This window comes from Dendropsophus ebraccatus, chromosome 2 (assembly GCF_027789765.1).
Source record: "Dendropsophus ebraccatus isolate aDenEbr1 chromosome 2, aDenEbr1.pat, whole genome shotgun sequence".
Taxonomy (NCBI): Eukaryota; Metazoa; Chordata; class Amphibia; order Anura; family Hylidae; genus Dendropsophus; species Dendropsophus ebraccatus.
The window spans coordinates 21,150,374-21,169,407 of record NC_091455.1 but is presented as its reverse complement, the minus strand read 5'-3'; the positions used below and the strand labels follow the sequence as shown (position 1 = coordinate 21,169,407).

General features: G+C 46.0%; 1 protein-coding gene across 6 annotated transcripts; it reads right to left on the bottom strand.

Annotated features, from left to right (window-relative positions):
• Positions 1 to 1,059: 1,059 nt before the first annotated feature.
• LOC138783022 (uncharacterized) lies at positions 1,060 to 7,163 on the bottom strand. Of its 6 annotated transcripts, none has more exons than XM_069957143.1 (5): positions 6,786 to 7,163; positions 5,925 to 6,263; positions 3,465 to 3,596; positions 2,393 to 2,611; positions 1,060 to 1,320 (listed from the first exon to the last, which is right to left on the bottom strand). In XM_069957143.1, exons 1-5 carry the CDS (start codon positions 6,892 to 6,894, stop codon positions 1,262 to 1,264), a joined length of 858 nt encoding a protein of 285 aa, XP_069813244.1. In that variant the 5' UTR covers positions 6,895 to 7,163; the 3' UTR covers positions 1,060 to 1,261. The 6 variants fall into 6 exon arrangements, 4 of the variants coding, with proteins under 4 accessions (XP_069813244.1, XP_069813245.1, XP_069813243.1 ...); XM_069957144.1 differs by having other exon boundaries at positions 1,060 to 1,314; XR_011361615.1 differs by having other exon boundaries at positions 2,393 to 3,596.
• Positions 7,164 to 19,034: the final 11,871 nt, after the last annotated feature.

The window sequence follows — 19,034 nt, the reverse complement described above, 5'->3', positions numbered from 1 at the left end:
TTTTTTTTTAAACTGATGAAAATATAAAAGGATTGCAAAAACCTAGTGTGAACCCAGCCTTGTCCTTGATTTCCTACAAAAATTGTGACCCTCTGGACTCTTCAGACTATTGGATGGTGAATGCTCCTCTATAAAGTTTGGATGATTTATAACAGAGTTCATATGAAACTTTTTCTATAGGTGAGTCCATGACTAATGCTCAATAAGAAGGAGACCTTAGAAGCTTTGAACTCCGCAAGAAATATCCATCCTATAATTGATTTCATACAGGTGTATATATTATGTAATAGTCTATAGTTTATGGATTGCGGCATTTGACTAAGGTAACTGTGTCATCTCAAACTCCTGATCCGGTCTTATTGCTTCCAGCTGCGTAGAGTGTAAATTCTGCAAGATGAAACTAAGGTCATTGTGTCTCCGAGGGAATAAACCCTTCTTCCTTTATTTCTTATTTTATATAATACATATACTGTATATGAAACGGCTACGAAATTCTCTTTGTTCTAAAAGTCAATGGCATTACAATAAATATTCCTCAAGCATATTTATATATCTGTGATCTCGTTCTTATTTCTTGCTCTGTACGTTTTAGAGGAGTATTCCAGCCCATATTGTGGCATGCCACCAGGTGATGTTACTACTGGTGTTTGTTAGCACAGCTAGTGATGTTAGTGTTGTGACGCCAGTCGTAGTCAAGCACACAGGTGTGATGTTGGTACCTGCTTCTGTAGTTTGGCTGGCTGTGTTCCCCAAATGGTCAGTAACTTGCCGGGTTGTTGCAGGTTTCTTGCACTCTTGTCACCAGGGCCGCCGATAGGGCAGTACGACTGGTACTGCCGTATGGGGCCCGGACCCTAAGAGACACGGGGGGGGGGCCCGGCGGGCCCGCCGGCCGCCGCCCCCCGACCGCTACGCTAGGGGTGCCCGCACGGCCCCCCTTGCCACCTGTTTTTGAGCATCCTGAGAAGCTGCGGCGACGCAGCTTCTCGGGATGCACTGATCGCTTTAATGTTCCGCCCGCACAGCGGGCGGAACATTAAAGCGATCAGGACTGCAGTAAGGTGAGCTATAACCCCTTGAACCCGGGTAGGCATAATGAAGACACGACACAGGTTAAATCTTTGCTGGACGGTGGTCGGCCACAGCTTTTATTAGATTACTTCTCCAAGTAACTATAAGGCACTTAACTTCAACTTGCAGATATCAAACTCGAGCCGGAAGCGGTGTGCCGGCCGCTGGACTCCCAACGGGCACATCGTTCTTACTGGCTAAACCATAACTGCTCCATAACTTTAAATCCACCAAAGCCGCCAGCTGTGACTTAAAGAGAAATAGTTGAGAACACAGTAGACATATGAACATCATATGACAATATATATAGGGTGTGTTTTTTTTTTTTTTTTTTATTATTATTTTTTTTTAATTTTTTTTTTTTTTTTTTTTTTTTTTTTTTTAACAACAAGGGAGGGAGGGAGGGACAGCTCGCTTCCGGAACAACAAGAGGAAGTGGTGAGTGTGAGAGGGGGATATATAGACTCCTTTGGCGGGAACATAGACGCCTCCCATTGGTTAACCCCTCATGATGCAGCATAGGCAGTCTTAACACCACCCCGAGAACCAGGAAGCAAAACAAGGGAAAACACATTATGCCTAGATAGCCATGCCTGTGCGAATGCCTCCCAAAACCACTGCAGTCCCTGGTCACACAGTCTAAGCGCCTGTACGTCCCCAAGACTGCAGTAAGGTGAGCTATAACCCCTTGAACCCGGGTAGGCATAATGAAGACATGACACAGGTTAAATCTTTGCTGGACGGTGGTCGGCCACAGCTTTTATTAGATTACTTCTCCAAGTAACTATAAGGCACTTAACTTCAACTTGCAGATATCAAACTCGAGCCGGAAGCGGTGTGCCGGCCGCTGGACTCCCAACGGGCACATCGTTCTTACTGGCTAAACCATAACTGCTCCATAACTTTAAATCCACCAAAGCCGCCACGGAGGAGGACTGTTACACCTAAACAGGACTCCGACCCCCGCCCAGCAAGTATATGGCCTGCTCTATGCCGTCTTGTATACCTGAGAGGAAGATGTCAGATCCTATGTCGGTCAAATGTGTGCCGTCGGAAACCATGAGGCGACTATTGTCGCCTTCCAATTGGCGGTGGCGTACCACCACACCAGCTCGAGAGCGGACGAACCGGGAAACCCGAGAGTTGACGGACCTGCGGGCCCTTTCAACAGCCTCCGAGTCTCGCGCTCCCTGCCAGGCCACTCTGGAGATAATTTCCGACCAGACAAAAATCATTTCAGTGAAAAAATTCTGAAAACGCTCTATGTCTGCCCTCATTAGGGTCATTAACTCTGCCATGCGCATAGAACATAGATCATTACCACCGGCGTGTAATACTAAGATCACCGGACTAGTTGCTCCACGGCCTATATCGACCACTTCCGGTAAGACCTGCGGCCATCTGAGTCCCCGAATTCCACGCCAATTGACGTCCAGGTCCCGAAAACCCAAATTGAGCCCCCCAGGGCGAAATTCAGCTCGCTGAGAAGCGCGGACTATGTAAGAATGACCTAATAGCCAAATTACTGGTTTGACGGTGCCTAAAAGAAATAAACGTTAGCCTCATAATAAAAGATCGGGACGGATGTAGCCAGCGAAGCATGCGGAGCGCCAACGGCCTATACGCTGAACCTCGGCCTCGGAGAGGCCCGCCCTTGCCGCCTCTGTGGCCGCCCCGATACGAAATGAGTGGGTAGCGAATTGGTCAGGAGGAGCCCCTACTGCAGATAAACAGCGCCTAAACACTGACAGAAATTGGAATTGTGTGACCGGAGTAGAGTCAACATGTACGAAAAAATGCGAGCCCGCAGGCCTAAGCGCCAAGTAATCAGAAACCTGTTGTACTGGGCAAAGCGAGCCCTGCACTTGCCTTATGGGCAACCAGGCACCCCGACCAAACTGATCAGTCTTTGAGGAGCGCACCCGGATCCGTAGAACGTCGTTGGCAACGACCACATCCTCATAAAGTAAGCCTCCAGGTTTATGCTTAGAAGGGGGGAGAAGCTCCCCAACACGCAGCGCACCAAAAAATGCTGTGCAAAAACATGCTGAAAAAAAGGGTTGACTCATAAGGGGAGGAGCAAACAGAGGGGCATGCCGATACCAGCTTGTTGAGAAGACTATACGAAACAGGACGCCTGGATTCTTTCCGGATGTGATGTTTTTTCCAACCTTTGAGGGCTTGACGTATGGCGAAATGCTTCGTAGAGTCCTCCCAACCGTTGAGCTTTAGAAAAAATGCCACACCAGACAGCGATCGCTGCGCTACTATGCTAGAGACACCCTTATCGCGCAATTGTAACAGAAAATCAATGGTGACATGCAATCTGACCTCCGCGGAGGAGGAGACATCCCTAGGAACCGCCAACCTTACCCAGTCCTCCCACGCCTTACCATGCCGTTGCCAGGTGGGTGGTGTCACTGAAGAACTGATCAAAGCCATCAATTGCTGTCCACTATGTCCCAAATGTGATCCGGGCATAAATGGCCATGGTCGTCCGCCCCGGGCAGGAGGGACCGAAACTCCTGCCAACGGAAACGGGAGAGGGAGTCAGCGACCGAATTCATCTTACCTGGGACATGACGTGCTCTAAAAAGGATGTTCAGGTCCAGACATCTCAACACCAGGTGACGAAGGAGAGCCAGCACAGGAGGAGAAGAAGAAGAAAGGTTGTTAACACAATACACAACCCCCAAATTGTCAGTCCAAAAACAGATATGACGGTTACTGAATTTCGAACCCCAAATTTCGATGGCTACTATGATGGGAAATAGCTCGAGTAGTGTGAGATTTTTGCACAAACCAGCCGTGGACCAATGTACTGGCCAAGGGGCAGAACACCAAGATTTCTGGAAAACAGCCCCAAAGCCACAGGAACCAGATGCATCAGTGAACAGTTCGATTTCATCACTGCTGCATTCTAGGCACCTCATGTAAGTCCTGCCGTTGTAATTGGCTAGAAAAGCTTTCCAGACTTCCAAATCTAATTTTAATTGCCTTGTTAGGCGAATTCGGTGTCCCGGAGACTTTACCCCCCGTGTCGCTAAAGACAGGCGGCGAGAGAAAACTCTGCCCATGGGCATAACCCGGCAGGCAAAGACCAGGAGACCGAGAAGGGACTGCATTTGTCTTAAGGTGACCTTGTGGACCGAACAAAAACCCTCTATCAAATCTGCAAGCCTGGAGAGCTTATCCGGGGGCAATCTGAAAACCATTTCCATGGTGTCAATTTCAATGCCTAAGAATGACAATGTTGTAAGTGGACCTTCCGTTTTTTCAGCAGAAACCGGGACACCAAACCGGTCCATCATGAATCGGAAAGTGTCAAGAAGAAAACGACATAAACCACTGTTTGCGGGGGCCACAAAGAGGAAATCATCCAGATAATGAATGATGGACCTGGCGCCGGTCTCATATCTTACCGACCATTCCAAGAAAGTGCTGAACATCTCGAAATAATGGCAAGATATGGAGCAGCCCATAGGGAGACAGGTGTCATAATAGAATTTCCCCTCCACGTGGCAGCCGAGAAGGTGGTAACAGTCCGGGTGTACTGGTAATAAACGGAAAGCCGACTCAATGTCGGATTTAGCCATTAATGCGCCACGGCCCGCATCTCTGACCAATGCTACCGCACGGTCAAAGGATACATATGAGACTGAGGCATCCTCAGGAGAAATCCCGTCATTAACCGAAACGCCCTTCGGATGTGACAGGTGGTGGATAAGACGGAACTTTCCTGGGTCCTTTTTTGGGACTACTCCGAGTGGGGAAACTCGTAGGTTAGTGAAGGGTGGAGAAGGGAAAGGGCCCTCTACCCTGCCGAGAGATACCTCTTTCCGCATTTTTTCTTTTAAAACTTCCGGGTGATCCCTAGCGGATTTCAAATTGTCAGCGAATAAGGGGTTGCGGCTGAGAATGAAGGGGATGAAAAAACCAAAAGTAAAACCAAAACGTAATTGATCTGCCTCCTGCTTATTGGGGTATAGATTTAGCCAGGGTTCCATCGCGGCCGCGCACACCGGGGTCCTTTGGGTCACTGGTACTTGGGCGTGTAGATTTTCCCGAGTTTGAACGGCATCGCAGCGCGGGATGAGTGCCCCCACAAGAGGAGCACTCATGCCGGTATTTACAAAGACCTGCGAATCTGCAGTGCCCTTCATTGTAGAGCCAGCAGGCTCCTGGTCTGCGTACGGCCACTGCCCCCTGCGCAGCAGGTGCACCGGCAGCAGTGGCCGCTGAGGGAAAGGAGTAACTCCTTTGTGGGGCTGTCATAAGGCGCAGCCATACGTCTGTAGCTTTTACCCCCCACCCGATATCAGGATGAAGGCTTAGGCGACGACGAAATTCTTCGTCGTAACGCCACCAAGCTGAACCACCATGGGATTTATAAGCATTGTAAATGGTGTCAAAATAAATGAAGAGCTCCTGACAACGCTCAGGGTGCCTTTGCCCCATAACACATCCCATAACAGCAAAAGCCTGTATCCAGTTGTTCATAGTTTTTGCTGGCTTAGGCCTGCGGTCATAGGGTCTGCTATCAGGGAAACGCCGCTCTCTGTCTATAGATGGCTGCTCGACGGAAATTAAAGACCATATGTCTATGTATTGATTGGCCCATATCTTGTCTTTTGTGTCGCTATCCACATGGGAACCCAGGGGGCTAACACCACAAAAGAAAACGTCTTTATGGACCCCCGCATGATGGCGAGGAAGGTTAGAAGTATTATCCTGAGATGTACCTGGGTTAGGGGGAGGGAGGGGGTGCTTATCTAACAGTGTTCTAAGCAACGCTAACACCTCACCGTCTTTCCCGGATCCCGCCCCCCAAGCACCCGCATAATTGAACTCACCCAATCCCGATGGTATCGTTGGAGGAGGAGGAGGGACGACGACCGGAGGAACTTCACAATGTACCAGGCTAAGCGACCTGGACGGCGGAGGCTCCGGCCTCATACGAATGCTGCGCCGGCCGCTTTCGCCGGAGGACCACTCTGAAGTAGAGGGAGAGCGCCATCGAGACGATCTGGATCTTCTGGAGCATCTCGAACTGCGTGAGCAGCGGCGGGAGTGACGCCTGTGACGTCCGTGGCGACTGTGCCCAGGGGAATCATGGGAGGAGGAAGAGGAACCAGAGCGATTGCGGATCCTCTGGGACCTCCTGGCCGGGGGGGCTTCATTAGGAGCGACAGCTGCCGGCAGAGGAGTGGGAGAGGAGGAGGTGAGATTAGTGCTGGGGACATTAGCAGGCACAACGGCAGCAGTGAAAGAGGAGGGAGGGGGAGGGGGGACAGTGTGAGGCACTGTAACTTGAGCCACAGACAGAGCTGATGGCTGAGATAAGGCAGCCTGCTGGACGGGAGGAGAGGGAGAGGCTGCTGCAGCCTGCTGGACGGGAGGAGAAGCAGAGGCAGTTACAGGCTGCTGGGCAGGAGGGGAGGGGGGATGCTCTGAAGAGGAGCTGTGGCTCTGCTGAGCACCCATGTCTGCAGTCTCTGAGACCAACGGACCACGAGGAGCAGGGGGCCGGAAAACAGGGGCAGAGGATGAACTTCCGGGGTAAGGGGGCGGAGGGGCGGAGCCAGAACGCAAGCTGTTGCTGCGTTTAGCATACAGAGGGATAGAGCTGGGGCTGAGTCTCGCTGGTGGCCGCGAGACACGTGCGGACCGGCGGCTCCCTGAGCTCTTAGCAGTGACCGGGGGAGGAACATTACCAGCGGAGGTCGCTGGAGGAGACAGAGCAGTCCTCAGACGGCCCAGGAACTCCTCATCCGCACTCTGGAGGCGGGCAGTAAGAAGCTGCAGCAGCTGGTCATCCGACATCTCTGAATCACAGACAGCAAGCGGTGTTCACAGCTCGCTTCCGGAACAACAAGAGGAAGTGGTGAGTGTGAGAGGGGGATATATAGACTCCTTTGGCGGGAACATAGACGCCTCCCATTGGTTAACCCCTCATGATGCAGCATAGGCAGTCTTAACACCACCCCGAGAACCAGGAAGCAAAACAAGGGAAAACACATTATGCCTAGATAGCCATGCCTGTGCGAATGCCTCCCAAAACCACTGCAGTCCCTGGTCACACAGTCTAAGCGCCTGTACGTCCCCAAAATACAGGAGAAGGACCTGTCAGCGTCCTCCTCCTGTATTCTCTCCCATAGGCTGCCGGCACTTCATACCAGCAGCCTATAGGAGGCCGGGCCGTGATCATGTGCCCCTCCGGCAGGCGTGATGATGTGACGTCATCACGTCTGCCGGAAGTCCCGTCCCTGCGGCTCGCAAGATGGAGCCCGAAGAGGTGGAGGAGAGCTGCTGCCTGCACAGCGCGGATTAGGTGAGTAGGATGTTTGTTTTTTTTAGGGGCACCTCTGGGGGCGTTATTAGTGTATGGGGGCACCTCTGGGGGCATTATTAGTGTATGGGGGCACCTTTGGGGGCATTATTAGTGTATGGGGGCATTATTAGTGTATGGGGGCACCTCTGGGGGCATTATTAGTATATGGGGGCACCTCTGGGGGCATTATTAGCTCATGGGGGCACCTCTGGGGGCATTATTAGTGTATGGGGGCACCTCTGGGGGCATTATTAGTTCATAGGGGCACCTCTGGGGGCATTATTAGTTCATGGGGGCACCTCTGGGGGCATTATTAGTTCATGGGGGCACCTCTGGGGGCATTATTAGTATATGGGGGCACCTCTGGGGGCATTATTAGTATATGGGGGCACCTCTGGGGGCATTATTAGTTCATGGGGGCACCTCTGGGGGCATTATTAGTATATGGGGGCACCTCTGGGGGCATTATTAGTATATGGGGGCACCTCTGGGGGCATTATTAGTATATGGGGGCACCTCTGGGGGCATTATTAGTATATGGGGGCACCTCTGGGGGCATTATTAGTATATGGGGGCACCTCTGGGGGCATTATTAGCTCATGGGGGCACCTCTGGGGGCATTATTAGTATATGGGGGCATCTCTGGGGGCATTATTAGTGCATGGGGGTACCTCTGGGGGCATTATTAGTATATGGGGGCATCTCTGGGGGCATTATTAGTGCATGGGGGTACCTCTGGGGGCATTATTAGTTCATGGGGGCACCTCTGGGGGCATTATTAGTTCATGGGGGCCACCTCTAGGGGCATTATTAGCTCATGGGGGCACAGCTGGGAATCCTACATACAGGGGGCACAGCAGGGGATCCTACATACAGGGGGCATCCCACACAGCGCAGTTACTATGGGAGCCTACAGGGGGGAGAAAGGAAAGGAAGTTGCTAGAAATGTGCGGAGCCTAAATTGTTTGTCTCGCAGGTTCTAAGGGGATGAAATGTATCTGGAAGGAATCATCATGGAGGTCTGGGCCGGATGGAGAGGAAAAGGGAAAGTGACGCCTCAGATCAAAGAAGACTCAGATCAAAGAAGACGTCACCTGTGAGTCCCTGTATGACACTTTTTTGATTTTGTAGAACATCATTTAGTAGGGGTGCCCCGAGGTGACAGCTACTACATTATCTGTACTCAGAGATATCACTGTGTTATCTGTTGTGTTACATAGGACTGCAGGTGACATCTACTACATTATCTGTACTCAGAGATATCACTGTGCTATCTGTGGTGTTACATAGGACTGCAGGTGACAACTACTACATTATCTGTACTCAGAGATATCACTGTGTTATCTGTGGTGTTACATAGGACTGCAGGTGACTACTACATTATCTGTACTCAGAGATATCACTGTGTTATCTGTGGTGTTACATAGGACTGCAGGTGACATCTACATTATCTGTACTCAGAGGGATATCACTGTGTTATCTGTGCTGTTACATAGGACTGCAGGTGACATCTACTACATGATCTATACTCAGAGATATCACTGTGTTATCTGTGCTGTTACATAGGACTGCAGGTGAAATCTACTACATTATCTGTACTCAGAGATATCACTGTGTTATGTGGTGTTACATAGGACTGCAGGTGATATCAGGTGATTTCTCCAGGTTGCAGAAGTTCAAACTTCATTGTGCCCTGGTGTACTGGTGTCTGTATACATGTGTGCTGGTGTCTGTATGTGTGTATACATGTGTGCTGGTGTCTGTATACATGTGTGCTGGTGTCTGTTTGTGAGATCAATTCTAGAGAACTGGCTCATATATCCCATTTTCCCCAGTGGCTTAAAATGTAACCTCTGTTATACAGTTATAAAATTGTAGAAATTAAATGTGAACAAGGTGCAATTCAAATAGACACTTACTTGTATAGCTGCCTCTTGTGCTCTGTATGCAGTGCATTATACTCACCCTTGCAACGTACAATTTATAGCGTGTCTACAAGCCCAGCGGGGCTCATTATGATGGAGACTAAAACTTATACAAGAGTGTGGTAGGGGTTCCCCTGTATTCAGAATGCTGTTGAGTGCTCGGCAATGCCCCGTCTGGGATTATTGAATTTCGAGGGTCTATGCAGAGCAGGATAAAGACACCTCTGCTGCACAAACAGGATCTCCTAGAAAGCGTTCTCACCGCCATGTATTCGCTATCACTGGCTTGGGTGAGCTAAACTAGTCTGCCTGGGGGTGTGTGTGATTTGTATATGATCACTAACATGGAACAGCCTCATTATATTAGCCTTATCAACATATTCTATGTTAGTGAGCATACCGGGGGGGATATTGGTGAACATATACAAATCAAACAGCCCCCCAGACCCTCGAAATTCAATAACCCCAAACGGGGCATTGCCTAGTACTCAACAGCATTCTGAATACAGGGGAACCCCTACCCCACTCTTGTATAAGTTTTAGTCTCCATCATAATGAGCCCCGCTGGGCTTGTAGACACGCTATAAATTGTACGTTGCAGGGGTGAATATAATGCACTGCATACAGAGCACAAGAGACAGCTATACAAGTAAGTGTCTATTTGAATTGCACCTTGTTCACATTTAATTTCTACAATTTTATAACTGTATAACAGAGGTTACATTTTAAGCCACTGGGGAAAATGGGGTATATGAGCCAGTTCTCTAGAATTGATCTGAACCAAATTATACCTCCCAGCAAGGCGTGGGTCGAACACACAATTTTTTTTTTTTTTTTATTAATGTGGGGGGCCCAGACACTTTGGTTGTATGGGGCCCCGAAATTCCTGATGGCGGCCCTGCTTGTCACGGCAGTCCTGGGTGGCAACTGACCCACCCAAACTGTCTGTACTGCCACCCACAGAAGGGGGAAAAATAACCCAAGGTGCTGGTGCAAACAGAGGATGACAGAGTCCCATTAGTATAAAAATATAACAGCTTTACTGTATAGCTTTTTATTATAATAGTACATGTTTTACAAGTAAATAAATCTTGACACACTCTTGACTGCTGAATCTTAGTGCTTGAGATAAGTAAGAGAGGAAGTTGTAGTGGTACTTGTAGAGTAGAAAGTAGAAAGTGTAGAGGAGTTTGCCAGAGGAGCCATAACGCAGTGTAGCTGAGTACTCAGATGAAACTTTTTGTAAATATATCTTTAATAGTAAAGTGTTACTTGTACTTGTGTTTAGACTGTGTCTGACTGGTATAGTAGAACCAGTCCCAGTAGGATAGTACAAACCCCAGCCATGGTTATCTGGGCGTGGCTAAGTTTCCGAGGTTTCCTAGTTACCTGCACTGTGCAATAGGATACGTAGACCTTCTTTACGGTAGCTTCGTCCTAGGAAGGCCAGTTCCTCGTGTTCAGGATACTGCCCTTCTCTTTTTAGATGTGTTCCTTGTCTACTACTCTCCCTTGGATGTGCTTAGCACTGCATAGTAGAAAAGGTTGCTTGTAGAAAGAAATAAGTCTTTAGCTGCATCTGCACTTGGTTCCTGTCAGGGGTCCAGCCCTGGCTTAACTACAGCAGAAACTGTTGTCTTTTGTGTCCTATCTCACTGAGAATCTGCATAAGACTTACTGTACTTCCTCCACCAGTGAAACTCCTCCTACAGGGCCTTCTGTATGCCTGCCTGCAAGTGGTGGGTGTGCATGTGTGCAGGAGAAAGAAGACAAATGATAGGTCAGAAGGAAACAGCAAACTGTGATAGGTCAGCACAAAACACATGGTACAAAAATCCTTAACCCATTACTAACCATCTGTGCAATACATATAAGTACATAAAAAATACTGACACCTTGTGGGGAAACTTAATATACTTTATTTACCACTTAACCTTAGAGAAAAAGCTTTTTGACAGGTGCATAGGAGAAGAAAAAAACACCAATGGTGGGACACCACATTATGACTTATCTCTTATCCTTTTGACTCCATCCTTTCCTCATAGTCTGTAAGCTCTTCCAAACAGGGACCTTACTTATCATGTATTGTGTGTTAACTACATGTGTATCTCTGTTATGTCTTTTCTTGTCCATTTAGGTACCCCCAGAAATGAAAAGTGCTGCAGCATCTGGTTGGCGCTATATAAATAACATTATTACTATTACTATTGGTAAGGCAGCACTGCACTGGAATAGGGATGGGTAAGTATACAATCTTTATCATGTTCCCGCAACCCCCCCCCCCCCCCTGCCTTCGGGTGAGTTTTACATTTCGCGGGACTTCTCCTTTAAGTCTCATTTGAAGGATAGCCTGGATACGGACAATTTACGGACCTTTGTGGTGCTGATAACATTGAACTGATAATAGTAAATTCTCCACATGTCAATATCCGGGATTGCTCGAGGTCAATGGCACTGATGGTATTGGGAAGATTTTTTTTTATTGCATTTAGTTTTTTGTCTTGATATCCAACAGTAAATGTTTCTAGCCGTGGTGGGTCTCCATTAAAATACAGGAGAGCTCTGAATATATTAACTCCTTATGAGAAACACATGGGACCCTTTGATGTCATCTCTTCCCCGTTTTCGCTCTAAGGAGCATGTCTGAACATGATTTACCACAACCCAAGGAAAGGCATCAATGGAAGGCCCCGGCATTGATCTCCGGCCCAAGTGCAACCAATCCATTTATAGTTTTCACATTGATTTACATAAAGAAGAACGCTCTTATATAAGATTCAGCGTGTACCTGGAATACATGGAGAACATTTCCTCCATTGAAACAGCCCAAACTTGTCAAAGGTACAATTTTCTTAAAGGGTCCTAACAATAAATACTTTGGGGCGAATGTAAAGATAAAGAACCTTTAGTCCTGTATTTTTACCCCACAGCATCAAGGGATACAGTATATGTGCAGAAGATTGCACCCCTTATATACCCACTACTGGCTTCTCTACTTTGAATACGCCTTTTCAATTAGAAGGGTCCCACAGTGATAAAAGAAATGACCCACTGTGTGATGTTGATCCTTAAATGATCACTGTAAGTAACTTGTACAGGGCCTTGACAGACAGCAAATGTCCAAATTTCCTACAGTGCCCCAACAGGGCTAACAAAGTATTACACAGTTCTCATTAGAATGAATCTGTTAACCATGGACATACATGGTACTCAAGATCAGGGTCCTAAAAGAAGACCCTTCCCTAATATTTTATTTAAGAATCCTCATCAAGATAGGTTCCTTATATTTGTGGATTTCTTTGGTAATTAAAGGGGTTGGCAACTTATTGTCCAGTATACAATATTAGTAAGTGTACTCACTGTATATACTGACAGCAGCTCCCTATGTACCTCAGAGATGAAATCAGACACTCTTCCCTGCTGTCCTGCTCTGTGGTGAGTCTGTCCATAAGATGGCCGACATGGAGGAGCATGTGACCATGCCCCACCCCCAGTGTCCACCTCCGGCATATACTGGCAAAATTTTAGACACTGGAGGACCCCTCCAGTCTGGTTTTAGCTCTATGAGGTACACAGGGAGCTGCTGTCAGTAAGTGCAGTGAGTACACTTACTAATACTGTACACTGAACTGTTTTACTATAAAGTGGCCAACCCCTTTAAGATAAAAAAAATTTCACTTGTTACCTAAACCGACCAATCAGATATCAACTTTAATTTTTCTGCTGCCCTTGACCTTGATTGCCCAATAGCTTTTTGACTTTTTGTCTTGGTGAATGCTATAAGAGCCTGGAGTATAGTCATAACACTAGTGTGAAGAAACAGATGGCCGCCGCCATTTAATACACCAAACGTGTCAATCATCCACAGGTGTATAGTATAATGGACAGAGCCGGCACTGTGCGGTACGTGCAGGCAGGGGCGGATTAACTTCACTATAGGCCCCAGGCTGTTGACCAAGCTTGGACCCCCCAACTCTACTGTAACTATGGCAGCACTAGCGTGGTGTTCATAGTACAGGATAGATAATGTCATCATGCCCTGATTTGTGCAAAACTGTGGTAAAAAAACAGCGATTTTTGCAAATCATGGCAGAACTGTAGCCAGGAGATAATACACCACTAAAGGTATAAGTCTGTTTGGGTGGCCATGGGCCCCCAGGAGCTTAGGGCCCCGGGCTACCGCCCAAAAAGGACCTATTATAATCTGCTACTGCGTGCAGGCTGGGGTGCTCTGATCGAAGGTAAGACATGCAATATGATAAATGAAAGACAAAAAAGTCACCATATTCATATCACAAGAATCATGCGGATGCATGCAATAAACAAATGAACGCAATCCTGGAACGGCCATTTCATGCTGACCGCCTGAATCCTCCGTTCCAGAATTGTGCTCACCTTTAATTTACCATAGTCACAGCACTAATCTTTTGATGGTTGGCCCTCTTATAGAGGGGGATTAAAGCCATACTGGTTCTGTGGCACATTGGGCCCTCACCCATTGCTCATTGCACTATGGGTCATTTATAATGCTAGGGAGATTTATAAACATGGTGTAAAGAGAAACTGGCTCAGTTGCCCCTAGCAACCAATCAGATTCCACCTTTCATTTTTCAAAGAGTCTGTGAGGAATGAAAGGTGGAATCTGATTGGTTGCTAGGGGCAACTGGGCCAGTTCTACTTTACACCAGCTTGATAAATCTCCCCTAGTGTCTATTTGGCATAGACAAGGGAGGAGAGGCAGATCCTCATCTTTATAGCCCTTATTACTATGTTCCTGGACACAACAGTATTGTTTGTTACCTAGGCGTGAAGTTTAAATAATGGTGATTTTTTAAAATTAAGATAATAAAGTTTAATGCTGAAAAATGACACCAAAAAAGTACATAGAATGAAAAAAACAGTAAAGCACATCTAAATGTAGTACGTCATAGCTCCAGCCATGACAACGTGACCCTTGGCATTGAATTTTCCACCAGTTTACAATCTTTTGGTGCCTGCCAAACCACACATTGGCTTAACACGGGCGGTGATATCTTCTCATTAATTGACATTCCATGTTCCATCTCAAAGAATTGTTGTAGATTTTTTATAGTTTCATAAACTTAACATAGAACTCAATAGTTTTGGGAAGGAAATTGAGTTGAAAATGTGGAGAAAAGGTCACAAGGGCAAAGTGGCCAATGACCAAAGCTGCAGACATGGTCAGATTGGTGCATGGTGCAAAGTTATGAAATCAAGTTTTCATGAGTCATAGAGGCCGGCTGACCCCCCTGCTTGTCTTCCAGCACTGAACCTCGAACAGGTGGGGGAGGGAGGAGGCCTGCATGCTGCAGCTCAGCCCAGCCTTTATAACTTGAGCTGAGAAATAAATATATAACTGTGCACAAAGCCATCAGCTAGGTGACTGGTGGTTCGGGCTGCATGAATGATATCAGGTCCCATTATGTCAATAGGGAATAATACTCTAAGTTAAAATTACTTTTTAAATGAACATTTATATGGGCGAATGGTTCATGTTACAGTGAACATTATGCTAACTTGCTTTTTTCAATCTGATTTTACGTAATAGTTTTCAACAATATGCAAAATAGGCTTTTAGGAGTCGTGGTTTCACTCACATCCTTCCCCTCTACTCCTTTAGCCACACCCATCCTGTAAGGCTGAGCTGCCCCAATGCTGTGACAGCCCACATAATCCTATGCAAAATCTTGGGAGTACTGTCCATGTACAAGACTTCCTATAGGCCACAGTACTGGGGTAGCTCAGCCTCACAGGACTCCTGCACATGAAGCCACACCCCCAAGGCACCTAACAGCTTAATTCACATATCGGAACAAGAAAGATATTGTTATCTTTAGCTTTTGCTGTCCAGGCATGATGGGAATTGTAGCTTGCAACACCTGGAGAGCCAAAGGTTTCTTACCCCCACTCTAGAGAAGTATTCTCTAACCTATGGCCCTTCAGCTTTTTAAAAATTAAGACTCCCAGTGCATGATGGGAGTAGAATTTTAGCAACAGCTGTAGAGCCCCAGGTTGGGGAGAACAGCCCTAGAGCTCTCCTGTGCTTACTCAGCTGTTCATGAAAAGCTTAACTCTGTCCTGTAAATAAGAGGAGCCCTTCATTTCCCTCCATTGTGCGGCAATTGCTTCAAACATCAAAACAAACCATCAAATTAGCATGTAAAACAGAGTCCGGGCTGGTGTCAATGGCCTCCATGTAGGAACAGGGCGAGATGTTTGCCATCCAAGCCCGCGCACATATTGACTTTAACACGTTCCATTACAAAAAGTCAATTAGGGTTGGCTTGCTTAAAGTATAATGATGATGACCAAATGGCCTTGTAGTATGAAAGTGCTCTGAATGGAGGCAAATACTGCCATGTGTCCTGGGGTGGGCCTTGATGGTCATTTAAAGAGACGGTAACAATGATATTGTTTGCTCTATGTAACGTAAAGCAATTACGAAAAATGCGACAATAAATGTCTAAAAAAGTTAAATAACAAATAATAATAATGCCAGTGTCCAAATAATAATTATCAACCCAGGACAAGGGGTAGGGACCAAAGTCCTCCATAGAGGTTAGATGGTAGGCCAAACCAACTGAGTTAAGTGGCAATTGCCAACCATCTAATGTGTATGGTGGTCTTTTTAGACTCTAAAAGTCATATGCCTTTAACAACTGACGGCCAAATGGTCGTGGATCTGGTTACGGCTTATCTTTCCCAGAACAAAAAGGGGTCTGGCATTGATTTCCCATCATGCCCAACCCCTAGCGCCACTAACATCTTCTGTCGTGGTCAAACAGCCGTGAGTGGTGAGTACAACTGACTAAAGTATAAGGCGTGTGGGGACCTTAAGGGCCTAATACATGGGACGACTATTGTGCGAATTATTGTTATATCATTCATTCAAAACGTTTATCGAATCATTCAAAACGTTAATTTAACAACAAATTGTTCATTGTTCATTTGGTGCTGACCAATCAAAATCATTGTTGATAGTTCATTAATTGTTTGTTGTAATTGCGCAATCGTCCACTGTAATTCCGCATTCGTTAACGAATCATTTGGTGAAATTCCACATCATTCCTTCATTTGCTAGGATCAGATCAGATCGCAGTAACGACCATCGTTCTGTGTGAGGGTATGTTCGCACTGACATGAATTGATATTCTTTGAGGGGAAAGCGACAGAAGAGTTGGATTCCGGGGCAAAGATTCCGGGCCCTAATATGGTGAACGATTTCAGGTTAACGATAAACAATCTAGTTTGTGATTGTTTCTCGTTAAAAATCGCTTCATCTAATAGGATCCGTAGGCTCTCCACTACTGTACAGAGGTACAAAACAATGGAACCCACCAAGATGCAAGGTCACTCAGGCCTCAGCAGTCACCATACATAGTTGTAAGGGAAAGATGGAGGGACGAATGGAAGGAAGGATAGAAGGAAAAAGTTTAGGAAGGAAGTGAGTTTAGAAAGGAAGGAGGAAGTAAGGGAGGAAAAGAAGGAGGGAAGAATTGTAGGAAGGAAGGAGAGGAGAGGGAAGGAAGGAAGGAGAGGAAGGAAGGAAGAAAGGAAAACAAGGAAAGAAGGAGAGAGAAGGAAGGAAGTATGGAAAAAGGAGAAGGAAGGAAGTAGAAGGAAGAAAGGGAAAGAAGGAGAGGAAGGAAGGAAGGAGAGGAAGGAAAGAAGGAAGGAAGAGGAGGAAGGAAGGGAGGGGAGGGGAGGAACGAAGGAGATAAAGGAAAAGAAGAAAGGAGAGGAATGAAGTTTGGGAGGAAAAGAGGGCATTAGGGAGGGAAAGATGGAGAAAGGGAGACGGAAGGGATAGAAGGGAGTCGGGAAGAAAGTGAGTTTAGAAAAGAAGGAGGAAGTAAATAATGAATGAAGGAGGGAGGAAGGATGAGGGATGGAGTGAGTTTAGGAGGGATGAAAGTTAGGAGTGATAGAAGGAAGGAATTTAGGAAGGTATGGAATAAGGATTTAAAAAAAAAAAGAGGGAGTTAGGGAGGGAAAGAGGAAAAGATAGACTGAAGGAAGAGAAGAAGGAAAATGTCCCAATGTTTTTTCTTTGTCTTTCTCATGCTTTAGTGCACCATCAGCTCTTTATTCAGATAAATGCTGTTGTGATCTGCACCGGTGGGGATGGCAGTCATGGATGTAGTCAGCTGCCCCTCCTGTCAGAAGGACCAGACCACCCAGACTCCTAGAGAGGATGTTACTGTCTGACACCAAGCACTTTCTCTCACACAAGAGCAGACGAACCTTTTACTAAAACAAACACAAACCAAACAGTTATTCTAACAAATCTAACAACTCCGACTGATTCCATCTTTGGGCTGTTTGGTGACATAAGATGATTAATCCTCCGGACACTTCAGGTGCTATCTTCCATAAACATTTCCATAAAAAGGGGCATTTTGTTTGTATCAAAAAAGCGTAAGTGCCAAAAAAATTCCAAAGTGCGAAATTGCGCATTTTTGGACGCATCAAATCCAGAATAAATTTGATAAAAAGTGTTCAAAAAGTTGCATATACGCAAGTAAGGTAACGATTGAAAGTACAGATCATGGCGCAAAAAATGACACTGCACATAGCCCCATAGACCAAACTATAAAACCGTTATAAGGATGAAAATAGAGCTATTTTAAGAAACATTTCGTTTTTTTTAAAGGTATTAGTTTTTTGAAAGCTGCCAAAAAAAAATAATCGTAATGTAATTGCACCGACTTGAGGAACATAGATAACATGTCAGTTTTACCAAAGGGCAAATGGCGTAAACACAAAACCACCCGAAATAAAACATATTGCGATTTATTTTAAATTTCACTGTGCATATCATTTTTTTTCTGGTTTTGTAGCATATTTTATGCAAAAATTAAGTCTGTCATTGCAAAGAACAATTAGTGGTGCAAAAAATGGGGGCTTGTGTGGGTAAAAAAAATGCAACTGCTATGTCCTTTTAAACATGAGGAGGAAAAAAAACAAGCAAAAACGAAAATTGGCCCAGGAGGGAAGGGGTTAAGCAATAGATTAGCATTGATAACAATTTTTCAATCATTCAATGACAGGGTAAAAGCTAATTAGAGCCCTACATTGTGTAAAAACTCATGTCCAATGGAGGATCCCCTGGCCGGCTGGTCCAACTCTTCAGAGAGGAAAGGTTTAGAATTTGTAAAATTAATATCAATGTTTTGTTCTTTTTTACTTTAATGAGGTCCAAAAAATTACATATAAATTCTAAGACTTTCCAGTCAATACGTAAACCATTGTCCACATTTTTCTTCTAATAAAGACTTTTCTGGTACTTGCATTACAGGACACGTGAGAATTCTGGGCCTCTTCTGCCAGACGTCTTGTTTGCCCGATTGTTGAGTCATCATCGCCTTAAGCTCTAGGGCTATAAAAGGAAAACAAACACCATACAAGTGCGGAAAGCACAATAACAGCCTGGTTTTTTGAAAGCTATGGGATGCCATGCTTACCGCACCTGTCACTTTAGTGAAGATTTGGAGACAAGAATAGCATCTGGGCACTAAAGGAACAGCGAGCGAGCAGAAAAGAGACCTGACATAATGGACTAATTCACTCGCACCAAGTTCTGTCTATTAACGGAGTCACAAGTATGTGAGACTTCTATATAGATGGGTCAAGTGTTACCTATGCTCAAGAAAGGACATGGGGCCTAGAACCATCCAAAAATAGTA